This window comes from Sphaeramia orbicularis, chromosome 16 (genome assembly GCF_902148855.1).
Source record: "Sphaeramia orbicularis chromosome 16, fSphaOr1.1, whole genome shotgun sequence".
Classification (NCBI taxonomy): domain Eukaryota; kingdom Metazoa; phylum Chordata; class Actinopteri; order Kurtiformes; family Apogonidae; genus Sphaeramia; species Sphaeramia orbicularis.
This window is the reverse complement of record NC_043972.1, coordinates 30046321-30063910: the sequence shown is the minus strand read 5'-3', so window position 1 is coordinate 30063910 and position 17590 is coordinate 30046321. Positions and strand designations below refer to the sequence as shown.

Genomic DNA, 17590 nt, shown 5'->3' with positions numbered 1-17590 from the left:
TGTGTGTGTGTGTGTATCATCATGATTAATCTGATTAAAAATTTTAACACAATGCTGCAGAATAACTCTGTATGTCTCTGCCAACGCATGTTGGGCAGTTTGTCAAAGTAGACTTAGCGTCACACATGCACAAATGGACACAAATGATCCGGTAGTGACAGGCAGCAGAACCAACCCATAAAGATGGAAGACACTAAACAGCAGGTTGACCCTCTGGATGGAAATACAAGGACAAAAAACCCAAGACGGAACAGTTGTTCACAGTTGTTTTGTTGAAACTGTTGAAGGTGCTTAATACACACATTAAGTGCATACAGGGGTTGGACAAAATAATTGAAACACCTTCACCTCAAGATGATAATGCCCCAATCCATACAGCTAGAATTGTTAAAGAATGGCATGAGGAACATTCTAATGAAGTTGAGCATCTCGTATGGCCGGCACAGTCCCCAGACCTCAACATTATTGAGCATTTATGGTCAGTTTTAGAGATTCAAGTAAGACGTCGATTTCCACCGCCATCGTCTCTAAAAGAGTTGGAGGGTATTTTAACTGAAGAATGGCTTAAAATTCCTTTGGAAACAATTCACAAGTTGTATGAATCAATACCTCGGAGAATTGAGGCTGTAATTGCCGCAAAAGGAGGACCTACACCATATTAAATTATATTTTGTTGATTTTTTAAGGTGTTTCCATTATTTTGTCCAACCCCTGTATATATTCCCTTCTTTCTTGAGTCTGTTTGCTCATGCAAAATGAAACGCGATTAATATAGATTAATAATGAATGATATTTAATCTTGATTAATTGAAATAAATCCACAACAACCCTGTGATTAATCTGATTAAATATTTTAATCATTTGACTGCACTTTTATAGCTATAAAGCTCTAAATATAGATATTAAAACACTAAAACACAATTAGAACAGCAATTTCAACAGATAGACAACTATTATCACTTTGAAAAGTTAAAGAAATATACGTAAATAAGTGTGCAAAAATATTGTTGTGTGTTATTATAATTATGTGGATATAAGGTGGAATTAAACAGCCTGATAACCACTACAAATACAGTTCTTATCACTACAAGAATAATAATGACGCTTAAACCTGGTTTGCATATGGTGACACCTTGAAGCCGTCATTTTGACAGTCCTTTGTTTGCACTTTACAGCCGATTGCATTTTAAAATATGTTTGTGTCTCATTTAGTTCTTTGTTATGCATTTGCTCACTTAAAGCAGTACTGTATGTTTGGTACTCTGACAGGCACACAAACAACAGGCTACATTTGCTCTATTGTTGAAATGTAATAGCACAGATGTAAAATAAGCAGAAAGTGTAGAAAGGAGCAGACTAATGGATAGGGGTGTGTGTTTGCATCCGTAATTTTTCTGCGAATGTGTGTAATGTTAGTTTCCTTTGACTGTTGCTTCTGCGTGGCTGTCATTGAAATTCTTTGCCTGGTTTGGAGGAATGCAGTGTCAGAACATTTCATTAGATGTTGATTAGCAGAAAGGAGAGGCAGCTGTGTTCCCACATGTTTTACCTGCCTCACACACCTCCCCCCCCGCTGCAGCGCTCAACCAGCAGCCGCATTGATTCCAGGTTTAGCATTTCAAAGTAATACTGGAAAAAGCTTGAGCTCCTCCTTTAATTTAATACTGTTTTATCCACCACTACATAAGCATTATGATGGACGCTTTGCTTAAGATTAGGGAACGGTACCACTGGAGGTGCGACACACTCATTACAAACTGTTAGTTCTTCATAAAGGGAAATGTGACATGCTTTACTTTGATCTTGCAAACTTCATCCATCTGACATTGTTGTTGAAAGCCTCCCGTTGCCAAATGAGCTCTCTGTTTGCTTTTACTCCGTACAGCCAACCGGTACTACTGAGCTCAACAAAGCACAGATCTATTATTTATATTGTATATTAATGATCCAAATAATTTTTTTCATCTTGTCTAATGTTATAATGGATAAACGTACGGAGGTTTCATCAAAGATAAACACCAACCAATATTTCCTATTCATTTTAAACTTTGTTACAGGCTCTTTTATTATGCAGTCGGCTTAATTTATCCATCTAAATTGGTTTGTCAATGTAATGTTCAGAGTATTAAAAGTTCTTTCAATTAACATTATTGGATTCCTGGCATCCTCTGGGTCCCAGCCTCCCTCCTCCTCCTCCTCCTCCTCCTCCTCCTCCTCCTCCTCCTCCTCCTCCTCCTCCTTCTCCTCCCTAACATATTTACCTCCATCCTTTTAAATGCTCCCTTGGATTGCATTCTGCCCACCCTTCATTATCACATCACCTGTTTATCGCTTCCACCTACAGACTCTAAACTCTGTGACGCCCCACTTGGATGTGGAAGAGTGCAGCATCGCTCTACTGCCCAGAAACCGAGAAAAGAACCGCAGCATGGATGTCCTGCCGCCCGATCGCGCCCTGGCTTTTCTGGTTACGACCGAAGGGGAGAGCAACAATTATATAAACGCTGCCCTCGCCGACAGCTTCCACCGACAGGCTGCATTTATCGTGACCCCTCACCCTCTGCCCGGCACCACGGCGGACTTTTGGAGGCTTGTTTTTGACTACGGCTGCACAGCTGTGGTCATGCTCAACCAACTCAACCAATCAAACTCCGCCTGGGTAAGGTCAACGAGTCATATACTGCTTTATTGGCATTGATTTGTTGACGCAATAACAAAGACGAGCTATAGCAGTAGGTTTGAGTTTTCTCACAGAAGCCAATGTTTGCAGAGGAAGTTTTTACTTTGAGTCTTGAGGTTATCTAAAATTTACTTGATACTTTTCCCTGACATACCCTGCCTTGCCTTCACTGTCTCTGTATCTTACTGTGCTTGGGATTAGTTCCTTCATGCCATTTTGTCGGGCTTTGATCCCTGACCACATTGATCTCAAGGCATGACTAGATAACACCCGCCCCAGTTTTTCCTTCCCCTCCTCAAGTTACATCTCTGGAGAATAGGCTTGCATTACCCTCCAGCCACATCTCAGGCTTCTTTTTGTTGGCGTCCCACTTTTTTCTCATGAGCATATGTCTTTCTCTGTACTGCAGTGAATTCTGTTCTTTTAAACACTTGTGATAATAGCAATGATAATAATAAGTGGAAATATCACACAAGTTCTAACCTCACATTTCCATTAGAACAAAAATACACTCAAAGATCAGACTGGTTTGAAAAAAGGTGTTAATGTAATGACATTGCCAAAATGAGGTTAAGCCACTCCATGTGGTTGGAGCTCCAAAGACAAAGACTGTGCTGGTTAAAAAAAAAAAAAAGACTCTACAGGATAACTCTACAAAATGATGAAGTACTGTTCTGTTGAAGGCTGTAAAACTAGACAAGATAATCAGGTACAATTTTATTATATTCTACAAAGAAGAACTAAAATGTAGTGTAAAAGCTGTCACCTTGATCCCTACATTTCCACATTTTTATTTTAAGTACACCTTCCTGAGTTTTAGCAGAAAGGACAACATACTCTGTTAAAGAGCCAAGCGCTGGCACGTCTTGACTATGGTTATATTCAGCCAATAATTGAGTTAAGCTGAACAAGACTGGCAGACATCCAATCCTTAATGGGAGATAAACAGTTGTGCAGAAATGACAATGATACTGAATAATTCAATTTGAGAGACAGGTACAACTTTGTGTCATCGGCATAATAATGGAAAGTGAGAAATGTTGCTCCGTTTAATAATTTACAACATGGAATATGTGTAAAATGTATAAAAGACTGGCTTCCAAAGGATTCTTTTGGTACACAGCAACAGCTGACACAGAAAAAGGTCATAGAAAAAGAGAAAAAAAAAACCAGCAGAACTAGTCAAGGCTCTCCCAGATATACCTATGCATTTTTTTTTACCTTATGAATAAAATCAGTTACAATATTTGGATAAAAATCTGTACTGTGATGTAGGTGTCATGACCAGCTTCCATCAGTACATCATTAATATCTCCAAGTTGAGTCGTGTCAAATGGAAAATTTCACATAATGTCAGTACTTTGTATTTATACACATTATTAGGAACTGCTTGAACCACTGAATCTCATCTGAAAAGCAGGAGGAAAGAAAACTTTGCACTGTCTGCATTTCATGTTTTAAGGCAGAAATGTAAGATTGAATAGCATTGTTGAACCATCCTGTACTTTCACACACTAACAATGATAAATAAGAATTATATTATGTCAGAGCCTTGAAAAGTTTCTGTAAGTAATGAGTACTTCTTTGCCCAAGGTCCAGCTTATGCCAGATTATTATTATAAAGTTTTTTTTTATATATGTAGCTCATTCGAAAAGGCTTCTTTCGTACTGATTTACTTCAATGTGAATGTAGGTGGTTACAGTTGAGCAACTGATTAGGAATAATGTATTATCAAGTCTGCATTATCAAGACATTACTTTGGTAAATTAAATAGAAAATTTAGTTTTAATAATCAAATTACCACAGATAAATATACAAAGTTCATTTAGATAAACAGTTATTTTGTGTTTTATTGACAGAAAATGTATTGGTACATGTGTCTCACACTCATATTCAGTATGTGAGTATTTTACTGGGTAAATCAGTCTGACACTAGCATGACTTTAACAGGAGTTAACCTCTCTGTAACTGTAATGTCAATAAATCATCTTAACCCTTTCATGCATGACATCCCCATTCGTGGACACATAGTTTTGGTTCACTTTCCAGAGGTTTAAAAAGGCAATATTCTCCAAACCACATGGAACAGTCTCTGCAGACCCTAAGCAATACAATGAACAAAAGGATCATCTGAGATTTAAAATTTGGACTGCTCTGTGATCTCCTAAAGTTAACCTCCTCAGACACAGCTATGTCCACATTTGTTGACAAGAGTTTCAGAGCTTTATAAAAAAAAAAAAAAAAAAAAGTCCACTGCAAAGGTCATTCCATAATTTTTTTTAAAAAATGCATCTGAAAAAGCTGTTGCATCAAGATGTTTCCAATATAGGTAATTATTTAATTTTTAAAAAGCCAAAACCTGTACTTTCCTGAATCTCAGGAGGTTAAATATCTTCTTAATAAAACCATATTTAAAAAAAACTATATCAAATGCATTTCAACTTTAGCCTAATTTTGAGAAATAAAATCAATCTAAAAAAATAAAATCCAGATGCTTTTTTTCATAATTCATGCATGAAAGGGTTAATCTTGAATCAATATATAATACTTCCTCATTAACTTTTACAGTAGTGTATCAGTGTTGGCTCTCACGTTTAATGTTTTATTTCAACATGTTCACATTGGTGAAAATGAAAAAAAAAAGGTAATTTCCAACATAGCTGCCTCTTTTCAATCCCCCTTTTCAACCTTTCCCCTTAAATGTTTTTCATCTTGTTCTTTTCAGTGCAGTGCAGTTTTTTCGGGTCTTGGGTGAAAATTGAGTTATCACCACTTTAAGTTGTTCATTGCCAGATCTTGTTATGAACTCTGTTATAGAGTTCATTCGTGGTAGTGGAGAGCTCTGTCTCCCTCTTGTTGCAATCACTCAAAGCACATAACATCTCGCCCTCATCACACTGCTCCTCTCTTCCTGTTATTATCACCAATGTGGCAGCGTAACACCGTCTGTTCTGTGAACAAATACACTAACCCCAAAGCTGTTATTATATGTAAGCATTCATATTTCTGCTGTGTTCTGTTATTTAAAGCCCATGCATACACACACATCTCTTATTAACACCTATTTTGTTAGGTTTATCATTTAAGATTAAATTCTTTGGACCCACAGCATTTGAAGTCCAAATAAAGGTAGTCTCTTGAACATGGGATGCTTCTAAATGTCAGCAGTGCCACATGTAATCACTGTTAACATGGTCTTCCCCCTCCTTTGACCCCCCCTCCCCAACCTCTAGCCATGTGTTCAGTACTGGCCAGAGCCCGGTTTACAGCAGTACGGCCCAATGGAAGTGGAGTTCCTGTCAATGTCCGCAGATGAGGATGTCATAACTCGCCTATTTCGGGTCAAGAACGTCACGAGGGTAAGCCATAATGGTTCAGAGAAGGCCTACGCAGAACATGTTGTTCCACTCAGTGGTATTTCACAAATGATATCCTGAACCTCATTAGAAATGCATTAGCTGTGGCCCTCACTGGTAATTCAGATGTGACATTTTACCCACAGTACATTTAGAGCAGCCACCTGTAGTGTGGATCTAAAAAGCTGACAGAAGTCCTCAAAGTCAAAGTACTATAGAGTTGTAGAATACTGTGGACCCGGTGAAGCCAGAACACTTCAGCTACTTGAATGCTCTAGTATATTCATCTGTAGTGTTTTTTATGTATAACTATACTGTATAATATAACCTAAATACCTGCAGCTTAGGAACAGATCAGTAATAGATATAAAGGGCATTATAGATATTCTATATACATACAAAGGACATTATATACATCACATATATAAAAAAGAACTTCAAAATATCCAAGAGAAGTCATTCACTCATTGACATGCAGGCAATAAAGGTCAGTGTCTCTCTTTTCCCATTTTTCGTGGCCATTACCTCGATAGGCATCCTCTCTCTCTTAGGCGTCTGTTGGCATACTGAAGAGGGAGCTTTCATCATCATAATGCATGCCATATATTCAGCTGCAAGTTACTGTTTCTGCCTCCAAACCAGACTTCCTTTTGATTTGTTCACGAAGCATGTCGTACATGTGAAGAAAAGGCATGTTTTAAATGAGAAAGAATTCATTAAATAAAGCCACTGATATTTCTGTCATGGTTGGGAGAGCACAGGTGAAGTCAGTTTTTTCGACCAAAAAACTGTGCATATGTATGAATCAGTCATTTTGACTTTGCAGACTTCACCGTGTTGATTGTGTGCATATACAAGTACGGTTTTATGCCCAGAAATTTGCATAAGCACATGCATGCATTCTGCTCAGGATCACTGTCAACCAATTATTGAAGACATCTGTATGCAAGGTATTTCCTTGCCACCACTTTAAGCAGTGCGACAGGCTCTATCCAGAACTTCCTTTCTTGATTGGCATTCTCACCTCCTGTCAACTGCCCTTGTCATTCCCCTTTCTACCCATGCCACCTTTTTTCTGCTCCGCGCACACCACTGTCAAGGAGAGGGCAACTTAACACAGCATGGGAGGAATCAAATCACACGGGAAAAAAAAAAGCACTCACCTCTCTGTCTCTCAGTGCATTAGTGTGTTTCATAGACGCGACAGTGAAACAGGGCACAATCGGAAGTAAAAGTGGAAGGAAGTGCACTGTAAGCATATGTATGTGTGGATATTAAACTCATACAAAAATGTGTAAATCCCACCTCCACTGAGGCAATTCCTCCATGCATCGTTGGTGTCTCAGCCAGCCCAATTTGCATGACTTACAGTTCTCCACTGGTCCTTAAGTGTTAGGTGAGATTCTACAGGACAAGGTTATGAACACACAGGGACCTCGCTCTCACACAGCTCGAGCCCCACTTACACCTGCAGACCCATATATCTCAAAGTCACTGTGCTGAGTGAGCACAGCTGTGTGTGCCAGCGTACAGTCTGGGGAGCACTTAAACACGGGTTTTAACTGGCACGCTCAGAAATACTGCAACTACCAGAAAATGTCTTACAACACAGACAATGACTCCAAGTGTAGGTATACATGTACACCCAGGCGGGGCGGTCCACTCAGATTTCCTTTGCTTGATGTTTCATGTTGAACCTGAAGCTCCAGGAGGGCCAACTGGTGGTGTGTCAGTTCCAGTTCCTGCGCTGGTCAGCGTACCGCGATGTTCCTGACTCTAAGAAGGCGTTCCTCAACCTGCTGGCTCAAGTGCACAAATGGCAAAGGGAGTGTGGAGAAGGACGCACTGTTGTCCATTGCCTGTGAGTATTCTGTTATGTATGTAGCATATACAGTCAATTTAAGGAAAAGACACAGTAGACGTGACATATAAGGCCTGAATTTAGCATGTTTACTCTTATTTCACATTTGAAGGATGTTATTCTTTTACGTCTCTGTACTGTTTGAGAAATCTGAGTTCTTTTTGGTGTTAAGGTGATGTACTTTCTAGTATTAATGTAATGTTGTAGTTCTCTTTTTAATTACTTTTATCAAAGTTGTTCATTGTTTTTTTACCTCCACCAAGGAACGGACAAGGTTATGTTTTCATCGGGGTTTGTTTGTTTGTCTGTTAGCAAGATAACTCCAAAAGTTATGAATGGATTTGGATGAAATTTTCAGGAAATGTTGATACTGGCACAAGGAACAAATGATTAAGTTTGGTGGTGATCGGGGGGGAGGGGGGACTGATCTGCCTTGGCGGAGGTTTGCGCTCTCCGGGTGCTTTTCTGATTTTCTATATGAAATTTTTGACTTTTCCAGAAGTCTGTCTGACATGTGGTTAATGGAAGACAGTTTCTGGACAGTGATATTTTTTATATAATACAGTACTGTATTATTAGAAACACGGTGGTGCAGTGGATAGCACTCATGCCTCACAGCAAGAAGGTCCTGGGTTCAATTCCAACACCAGTCAATGGAGGTGGGACCTTTCTGCGTGGAGTTTGCACGGGTTTTCTCAGGGTACTCCACCTTCCTCCCACCATTCAGAGACATGCACTGATAGGTCATTCAGTTAATTCTAAATTGCCCATAGGTATGAATGTGAGAGTGATCGGTTGTTTGTTTCTATTTGTCAGCCCTGCAATGAACTGGCGACATGTCCAGGGTGTACCCCACCTTCACCCATAAGTAGTCTGGGATAGGCTCCAGTGACCCCCATGACCCTAGTGAGGATAAAGCAGGTCCAGATAATGAATGAATGAATATTAGAAATCCTAATTTTGACCTGTTATACACTGAAGACTGTCTACAAATCTAGGTTTACTGTAATTGTGCTTCTGACTCTGCAACTCATACAAACATACTATGTAGTGTGCTGGGAAAAAAATATAGTACGTACTAATGCATCACATGTAAAAAAAAAAAAAACATTGCACAGCAGAACAAGATACTCACTGTCAATGCTCTGGTGGTTTGATCATTTTTGTTGTCGTACTTTGCAGTTTGTAAGCCTTCATGCTCTCTTAGTTATTCTTACGTACAATCCTGTGCACGTAGGTGTGAAGCTATCGCGATCAAATAGTTCAAGGTGCTATGTTTTAATCAACATAATGGTGTTCCAATTATACGTATACTCCATTCAACAGCACATATCGGATACGCTGGTGTCCAAACATCAATTGGTTTGGACTAAAAGGCTTTGAATCAATCTCTGTTTCCCTTTTGTTATTTCTTCAGGTTTTGTGTTTATTTGTATTCTGTTGAAGGATGTGCGTAGAAGGCTTTTTATTTTACTTTATTTAAATGGCATTTGCAGTATATTCAAAAGATTATTTCTGGAGGGGAGTTTCGGAAAAAAAAAAAAAAATGATGAAAGATGGTAAATCATCCAATCTGTTAACCACCAGAGCAGTGACAGGCAGCGTGTCTCGTCTCTGTTGTGCTATGTGGGGTGCCGCGCAATGAAATGCAGCGTGAAGTACTTTTGCAGGGTATCTGATATTATTTTGTAATGCAGAATAGCAAATAGTTGTGTAATGTGCTGCGATGTGGTGCGGTGTGTGGTGTTGTGTGCTCTAACTCCTCTGTTGTCCTAAGCCCCCAGAGCGCACGTCCGTTGATGAATATGAATGGGCTGTCCATCTCATTGCCAACCCATCACACATTCATCCCACCGCCCCCATCCAAAAGCACATCACTCAGCGCTGTCACACAGTGTTACCCACGACAACCAGGAAAGAGATTATGGAGATCAAATCAATTATGGCTTAATACAGAATGCGATGGTTCTCACTACAGTAAATCCAGGGCTGCCAAAGCGCTGACAACGATTGATTGCCTTAATATCGCTTGTATTGGCTACCGAGGCTCCAATGCCCACCTTCACTGGGTTTGTCTCTGGAGAGAGGAAGTGGATTGTCCTCCAGTCGTTTATTGATATTTCCTTTCATTTATGATGAGCAGAACAATATTTCCAATGAAATGCCATACTGTGGTGTTACTTCTCAATTTTCTCTTCCTTAAAGATTTTGTGTTGCTATTTTTGTATTGACCATGTCTCTGCACGTACTGTAGAACTGCATTGAGTGCCTCTTTTGCCAGGTACTATGAACACAAAAACAAGGCTTATTAGATTACATATATTCTTGCATGCTTTCACTGATTTATTGCCTTTCATACCCCTTAAATGTATTACGACACTCGTTCCTGCTGGAGAGAAAGAGGCATATTTGCATATAATGGTGCTGTACATTATGTACATGCAGTATGCAATGATTTCAGATATAGCCCATAAAACATCAAAATGGAAGAAATCAAACTTAAAATGTTTTTATGAGCATGCAAGGTAGTGTATGAGTTTGTTTTAGTCGGCACTTTGCACTTGGATGCTTCTATGAAACTGGGTTCATTTTGGTACCTGGCACTTTGTCAGCTTTTTTAGACCCAATAATAAAAGAGAAATTTAGACATATTTCCCCCAGAATGTACCTAGTGATGACCTCAGATAAATGCAAAAAAATGTATACTCTTGCTCTTAGCCATCCCAAAATTAATGCATTTTTAATAAAATATTGGGGCCAAAAATAGGACCAAAATTGAGACATGAAAAGCTACCTAGGTGTTAGTGCATTTGATCTGGAAAACATGGCTGGAAATGGTCTTATATACCACTATAGATAAAGACACATGATCTTAGTGGTTTTTCTAATCGAGAAATTCGGGTTTTTCATGAATCTCAGTCTCATTCCAGGTTTTGTGTGTCACTCATCATGTCCACTTGCATTACATGCGGAACCTGCCCATTTAAGCACAAATAAATCGCAAGTGATTTTGCAACAGCAGTCATTTTTGTGAAACAGTCTGCCTTGCATAATTAATTCAATTCCCAAAATGTACCTGTGAGAGAATAAAAAGATGTTCAAAAAAATAGTAGCAGGTAATTTTTGTGTCCTTTTGACCATGTTACATGCAGATTTTTGTATTAAATATAATGTAAAATAATATAAAAATGTGTTTTATCTGAAAAATAGTTTCTCTTTTATCTCAGTAAATATTTATTTTTTAAATAGACCCAAAGTGCTTCCAAACTTGCGTCATAACATTAGTCTACAGGGTGGGGAAGCAAAATTTACAATGAACATTTAGTTGTTTTTTCTCAGCAGGCACTACGTCAATGGTTTTGAAACCAAACATTTATTGATGTCATAATCATACCTAACACTATTATCCATACCTTTTCAGAAACTTTTGCCCATATGAGTAATCAGGAAAGCAAACGTCAAAGAGTGTGTGATTTGCTGAATGCACTCGTCACACCAAAGGAGATTTCAAAATAGTTGGAGTGTCCATAAAGACTGTTTATAATGGAAAGAAGAGAATGACTATGAGCAAAACTATTACGAGAAAGTCTGGAAGATACTATTAAAGAAGAATGGGAGAAGTTGTCACCCGAATATTTGAGGAACACTTTCGCAAGTTTCAGGAAGCATGTGAAGGCAGTTATTGAGAAAGAAGGAGGACTCATAGAATAAAAACATTTTCTATTATGTAAATTTTCTTGTGGCAAATAAATTCTCATGACTTTCAATAAACTACTTGGTCATACACTGTCTTTCAATCCCTGCCTCAAAATATTGTACATTTTGCTTCCCCACCCTGTACATCTGGTTTGAATTTTTAGCCCCCATGTCCTGTTTTTAGGGACCAGTTTCATAAAAGCATCCATTTACAACCACTTAATTTACGTAATGCACTGGAGTTAATAATAAATACAGTATAAAAGATTAAAAGCCAAACTGAAGATAGACAGAATTACATTAAGATACAAACAAATTGTTAAAGCCCTGCTCCACTCAGGAGTTTTTCTTCATCTTCCTTCACTGTGATGGTTGCACAGTTTGCACGGTACAGAGTGATTACTATGCACAGTTTGACACTTGGCCAGGGAAAGGTTTTCAGTGCTCACCTAAGATGTGAGTGCAAGGCGTGTACTCACTGCATGAGCAGGGTTTGTTGCATTTCTCATGTAAGAGCTAATGTTGTAGTTGAGAACCACCTGAACTCAGACCAAGCCATGACCGGCAACCAGAGTGTTTCAAGATCGACACGAGGCCAAGGCAGGGTGCGATCGAGTCAAGGGCGTTACAGCAAAAAAGTGTTTGAAATATTACAGATTGATATTGTATAAAGGAGAGTTGGGGGGATGATTCCACGGCTGCAGAGAAAGCAGAGTGAGGTGGCGTGCTGAAAGCAGAATCAAGAAGAGAAGTTTTACACTTAATAGAAATAATTTCAACAAACCAAACAATTGTTGTCGTATTAGTGTTAAGAAATATGTAAGAAAGTGCCTCATAAATGTAGTGATTCCCCTTGAGCTGTGATCTTAAGTGATCTTAAAATAAACTCCTGAGTCCTCTTATTCCAAGATTAAGATAAGACAGAGTAAAAAATGCAATTGAGAGTAAGACCTTGAAGTACAATAACATATGTGAGAGACGTGGAAACATCAGTGCACGATGAAAACTGACTTCAAGGAGAATAGAAAACAAGTTGAGATGGAGCAGATAGACTTGTACATGTAGAGACATCCACACAAATTATTATTCAAAATGTTTTATCTTATTAAAGTTGTCTGTAGGGAAAGTTTAAATAAATTAAAGGGATAAGATATCTGTCTGACATTATTTTAATGACATATTTCCTCTACAGTAACGGTGGTGGTCGCAGTGGGATGTTCTGTGCCTGCAACATTCTCCTTGAGATGATCCAATATCAAAACATGGTAGACATCTTCTATGCTGTCAAAACGCTACGCAACTGCAAACCCAACATGGTGGAGTCCTTGGTAAGAAAAAGCACATCAAGAAAATCGTTTTTGAAGTGCCAAGAGTATTTCTGCAATTATTACCAGGTTGTTTTTTTTTGTTTGTTTTTTTTACTTGTAAGTTGAAGAATGTTTATGCTTCCTCAGGACCAGTATCGATTCTGCTATGACCTCGTCCTGGAGTACCTGGACTGCTTTGAAGGGAGATAGCAACTAAATGTTTACCACAGCGGAGGTATCCCACACGCTGGAGATTTGATTTGAGGCCACCCGGTGACCTCTCTTCTTTAATGTCTGGACCTGTGGACATTGAACGAACTGCCGCTGAAGGAAGGGAAGAAAAAAACACGGTTAAGGTTCCGACTTTTAACCTTTAATGTACAGCTGTGATTTCCTCCTCGTTGGTGATGTTTATCTCTTTTGATATTTTTTGTGCTTTTCTTGGTCCTCTTTGCCTCTGGACTAAAAATCTTTTGTGCTGAAGGTTTCGGTAGCAGCAAAACAATATTCAGAGCTACAAATAAGACCTGTCTATTCTGAAGAAGGGTCACCTTGGCTGTGTTTTCATCGTTTCATTCAAGCAGCAAGGAAGCTGGATGAAATTTCAGAGTTACAGCAGTATTATCTTTACATGGAAGCATTTTCTTCTCTCTAAGAGCTACATACAACAGCAGTCCACTGTGGTTGTGGCATGACTTATCTACCATACCATAAACTGCCTTATTCCCTGATGATAGGACAGATTTATTCGGTTCCCTGAATAAATCAAAAAGGTCTTCATTTTTATGTACAACGGGCAAAAGAGAGAGAGAGAGAGACCTTACAGCATTAGGACAACTGGCCCAGTCTTCAGCTGTTTTGATGCAGAAACTGTACAGTAGTGCAACGTGTTGTATTTTGCCATAATGTTTGTGCTGGATTACCATGTGTGCTATAGGTGGACATTTCCAGGAACCACAGCACTGGGCCTGGTGCCGCCACTGGAGATTCCTGTCTCATTACTGTCACAGTGCCAATCCCAAAGGCTGACTTGAATCCCCTCTTTAATTTGTCCGACTGCTTCATCTTGATATATGCCTCCAAACATACAGTATGTACTGCATCAGCTAAAGTTGTTGCTCCAATGTGATTGTTTGTGTTTTATACATTGTGGGACAGAAGAAGGAGCAGGGAAACTGTTAGAAAAGTACTGACATGCCACAGATGTGGTGTGAAAAATGATGTCCCATTAATGCTGTGGTAAAGTGTCTAAACCAGTACATCACAGGTTTTAATCTGTAACTCTTTTACACCTTTGTTGTCTGAAATCATTTGGTTTTACTGTAACTTGAGGAAGCAAGCTAAGCCAGTTTGAAGTTTATCATTACTTTTTCAGGTTTGAGGTTAATTTTGACAGTTTTAAGGTTAGTTGTTGTTGCTAGTGGTGTACAATAAGTAAAGTAAATATATAAATATATATATATACATATATAAATAAAGATGGGCATTAACATTGTGCAGAGTTAAAGTAATGCTATTTTGCATCATCACTCAACATTAAACATGTTTGTGTTTTCATGTTGGTACTCAGTTTCAACTGAAAATGTAGGTGGTATCTTTAAAAAAAAAGAACTAACAGTTGCCAACTGACCTCACAGAGTTGATGGATAAACACAGTAATGTGTCCTTTGCATACTGGCCAGTGATTGTACACCACTAAAATTACTGATTTAATGGAAGCGACTGCAGCAGGTTGACATGTCTGACACACAAAATTAACTTTTCTTCGGTTTAGAATATGTAAAAGGCCCCAGGAGAGCAGCTTTTCTGTTTATATTTGGACACTTCCTTTAATAACAAAGAAAATATCTATTCTATGACACACCATGTTACCCTTTAAAGTATCTTGTGCTGCACCGTTGTTTCCTGAAACCTGTTTGGGCGCAAATTTAAAGGAGGTGGTAAAGGTTTCACTCCAGGACCTGCCCTTATTAACCAGGAGGGACACCTTGAATCCTGCAGAAGCTAAGAAATGGCAGCTAGGTGTACTGTGGAAACACAGTCTGGATCAGATGGGATCAGGAGAACAGGAATATACGTCAGCTCCCACTGAAAGTGCAGCTTGTTTTTGACGAGGATGAAGAATAGCCACAGTGTAGTCAGTGATCTGAAAAAGAGTCACTGGAGTACAAAAGAAAGTGCCTGGACACTTTTTCTCGACGGTGGAAAGGGATGTGTACATACAGATGTATATTATGTAATGTGAATACTATGTGAATAATATACTATATGTTTGCCCAGAGTAAAGTAAGTAAGTAACCACTACATAACCACAAAGCTGAATGTGCTGTAAATGACCTTTTGTGAGTTCTTTGCCAGAACTTTTGACAACAAAGTACATCTCCCTGATTTTTCCACCCCTGAGCTCTCCGTAAACCTGGTCTCTCGAAGCATGTATTGTCTATTTTGCATATCATTCAATACAATTCCTTTCAAAAATATCCTGATCCGCATCATTTATTTCAGCCGCTGCGTTTCCCAGCAGCCATAACAGCGTGAGTGCATTGTCCCTTTTTTTCATTCCAAAGCTTTTTACTCTGACTACTCTCTGAGAGGTGGAGACTGCCATGAGAGTTACATTGATTTCACTTACGTGTTTCTGTATGATGTTGAACCAATGGTACATGACTACTGTGTTTTTGACCATTGTATTTGTGGGGCAAAGTGTGTAATTCATGAATGAGATGAAGAAGACAGATGTATTACGGGGCGGGAATGGGTTTGTTCCAAGGAATTACAACGATCAACAATAAAAAAAAAAAAAAAAAACAAGGGTTAAAAAAAGAAATGTGTTGTGAAGTTATCATTGGATGCATACACAGCAAAAAAAAATGCAATGATTGTTTTATCAGCAGAAAACTGACAGCTGGACATGGATATCCTGTCTATATCCCACTGACCCTCCTGTGGTTTCTCATATGGATGTGGTCTTTTTTCAACTCCCTTTGCCTTGAACCACATCACCCATTTGATCTGTTCCCTCTTCTTTGAATCTCTCTTTATTTCTTCCCCTTTCCCCTTTTTCATCCTTCCCCTCTTCTCCTTACCTCCCCCCCAGTCCAACTCCCTTTCCATTACTTTCATTTTTCCTCTCATCACTCTCCATCTTGCATGCTTTGCTGCTCTGGCCACAGAAAGGTGACTCCAGACCACAGACTTCCTCTCTCACCCGCGGCGATGTTGAATAATAGAGCAGTCCTGCAAGCTGATCCACTGTTTAGTAGAGGGACAAGCTGCATTAATTAGAGGACAAGACCCCCTACTGTTCAGTCGAGTGCAATGTATGGTAAACTCGAGCTATCAACTGATTTAAAAAAAAAAAGAAAAAAAGAAAAGGATCTTTGAATGATATATTTTTGTCATTTTTGTCCATTTAGTGAAAAAGAGGAAGAAATAATTAATGTAACATAGATAAGAAACTTTTTTCTAATCCAGGTCATTTACACTGCGCTATTTAATATCTGCAAGAGTTTCTCAATTTCCTCTTTTACCTGCCGAAAGCTATTACAACATGAGATCCTTTTCGCCAGCCAGCCTCAATCATCCTTCACTACTCATATTTGACCGGTGATGTAAATTAGAAGGTAATTGGAATCTTATCATTTAATTCTGATGGTGTAATGACTGTCCTGGGCATGGCAACCTATCATTAAACCAAGATCCAACTGGGCTCTATCTTTTCTCTCCGGGCTCCCTGTCTTAAATTCCTTCTTCCTGACAGGCTGGATGGATGTCAGCCTCTCCCTTGTCTCCCCGATGAGTCTCGCACAAAATACACTCACATGTGGTGTTTCTGTAAAAATGGCAGTGAGATTTAACAGCCAATAGAGAAAGAAGGTGAGATATAGCTTATAGCTGCTCTAAAATGTGCACTCACTTGTTGCCAGCTATGGAGACATGATACAGGACGTGAAGCTCCTCAAGGTTTTCGCTTTGGCAGGATGTTCTGCTTCAAACCACAGTGGCGGATCTCACTAAATGTTAAATGTTTCTTCTTTCTTGCCAAATGCTTGGCTGACATACAGATAAAATCCAATATTCTCTGGGAGAATATTGTCGCAATAGCTTTTGTAGATGACCTTGCTCTATAGTCTCAGTCAATAAGTCGAAAAAGAAGATGCATATCCTTTAACACAGAATGGAAATAGTGTTGGGGACTTTAGAAAAAGGAGAACGATATCATTGTACTATATGATTTCACAGAGGCAATACAGACTTGAATGTTATTCTCTAAGGAGAAATGCTTTTCCTCTGTCTGCACATTTTTTCCTACTCTGGTGATATGTGAACACACATACACACATTATCTTGTCTTACCATCCTGGTGGTACTCCACTTCTGCTGGATAGTATAGCAGACGAGGCAGGTGGCTCTGGCTTTGTGCTCAGCGGAGCAAGGACAGAGAGGAGCTGGCCAGATGGCTCTGTCCACCATGTTTTCTCACCGTTCCCATTGACACAGTTGGTCTGACTGCAGCCCTTATCTCAGCAGTGTGCTCGCAGTTCAGTGAAAGTCATGGTTCACATGAGCGAGTGAAGGAGAGGGAGCTGCTGATGGTTCTGGCCTGGATCACTCAGGCAAACAAGGAGCTCCAGACAGATAACCAGATTCAGAGGGTACACGAGCAATTCATCTGTTCTTTTTCTATAC

General features: G+C 39.2%; 1 protein-coding gene across 4 annotated transcripts in view; it reads left to right on the top strand.

Moving 5' to 3' along the window:
* Positions 1 to 15379, top strand: part of ptprub (protein tyrosine phosphatase receptor type Ub) — a 222130-nt gene extending 206751 nt beyond the window's left edge. For all 4 annotated transcript variants that reach the window (XM_030157990.1, XM_030157989.1, XM_030157988.1 and 1 more), the window contains 5 exons: positions 2345 to 2659; positions 5915 to 6040; positions 7741 to 7898; positions 12787 to 12922; positions 13049 to 15379. In XM_030157990.1, the coding sequence (XP_030013850.1) occupies positions 2345 to 2659; positions 5915 to 6040; positions 7741 to 7898; positions 12787 to 12922; positions 13049 to 13111 (798 nt within the window). In that variant the 3' untranslated portion in view covers positions 13112 to 15379. The remainder of the gene's footprint in view (positions 1 to 2344; positions 2660 to 5914; positions 6041 to 7740; positions 7899 to 12786; positions 12923 to 13048) is intronic.
* Positions 15380 to 17590: the final 2211 nt, after the last annotated feature.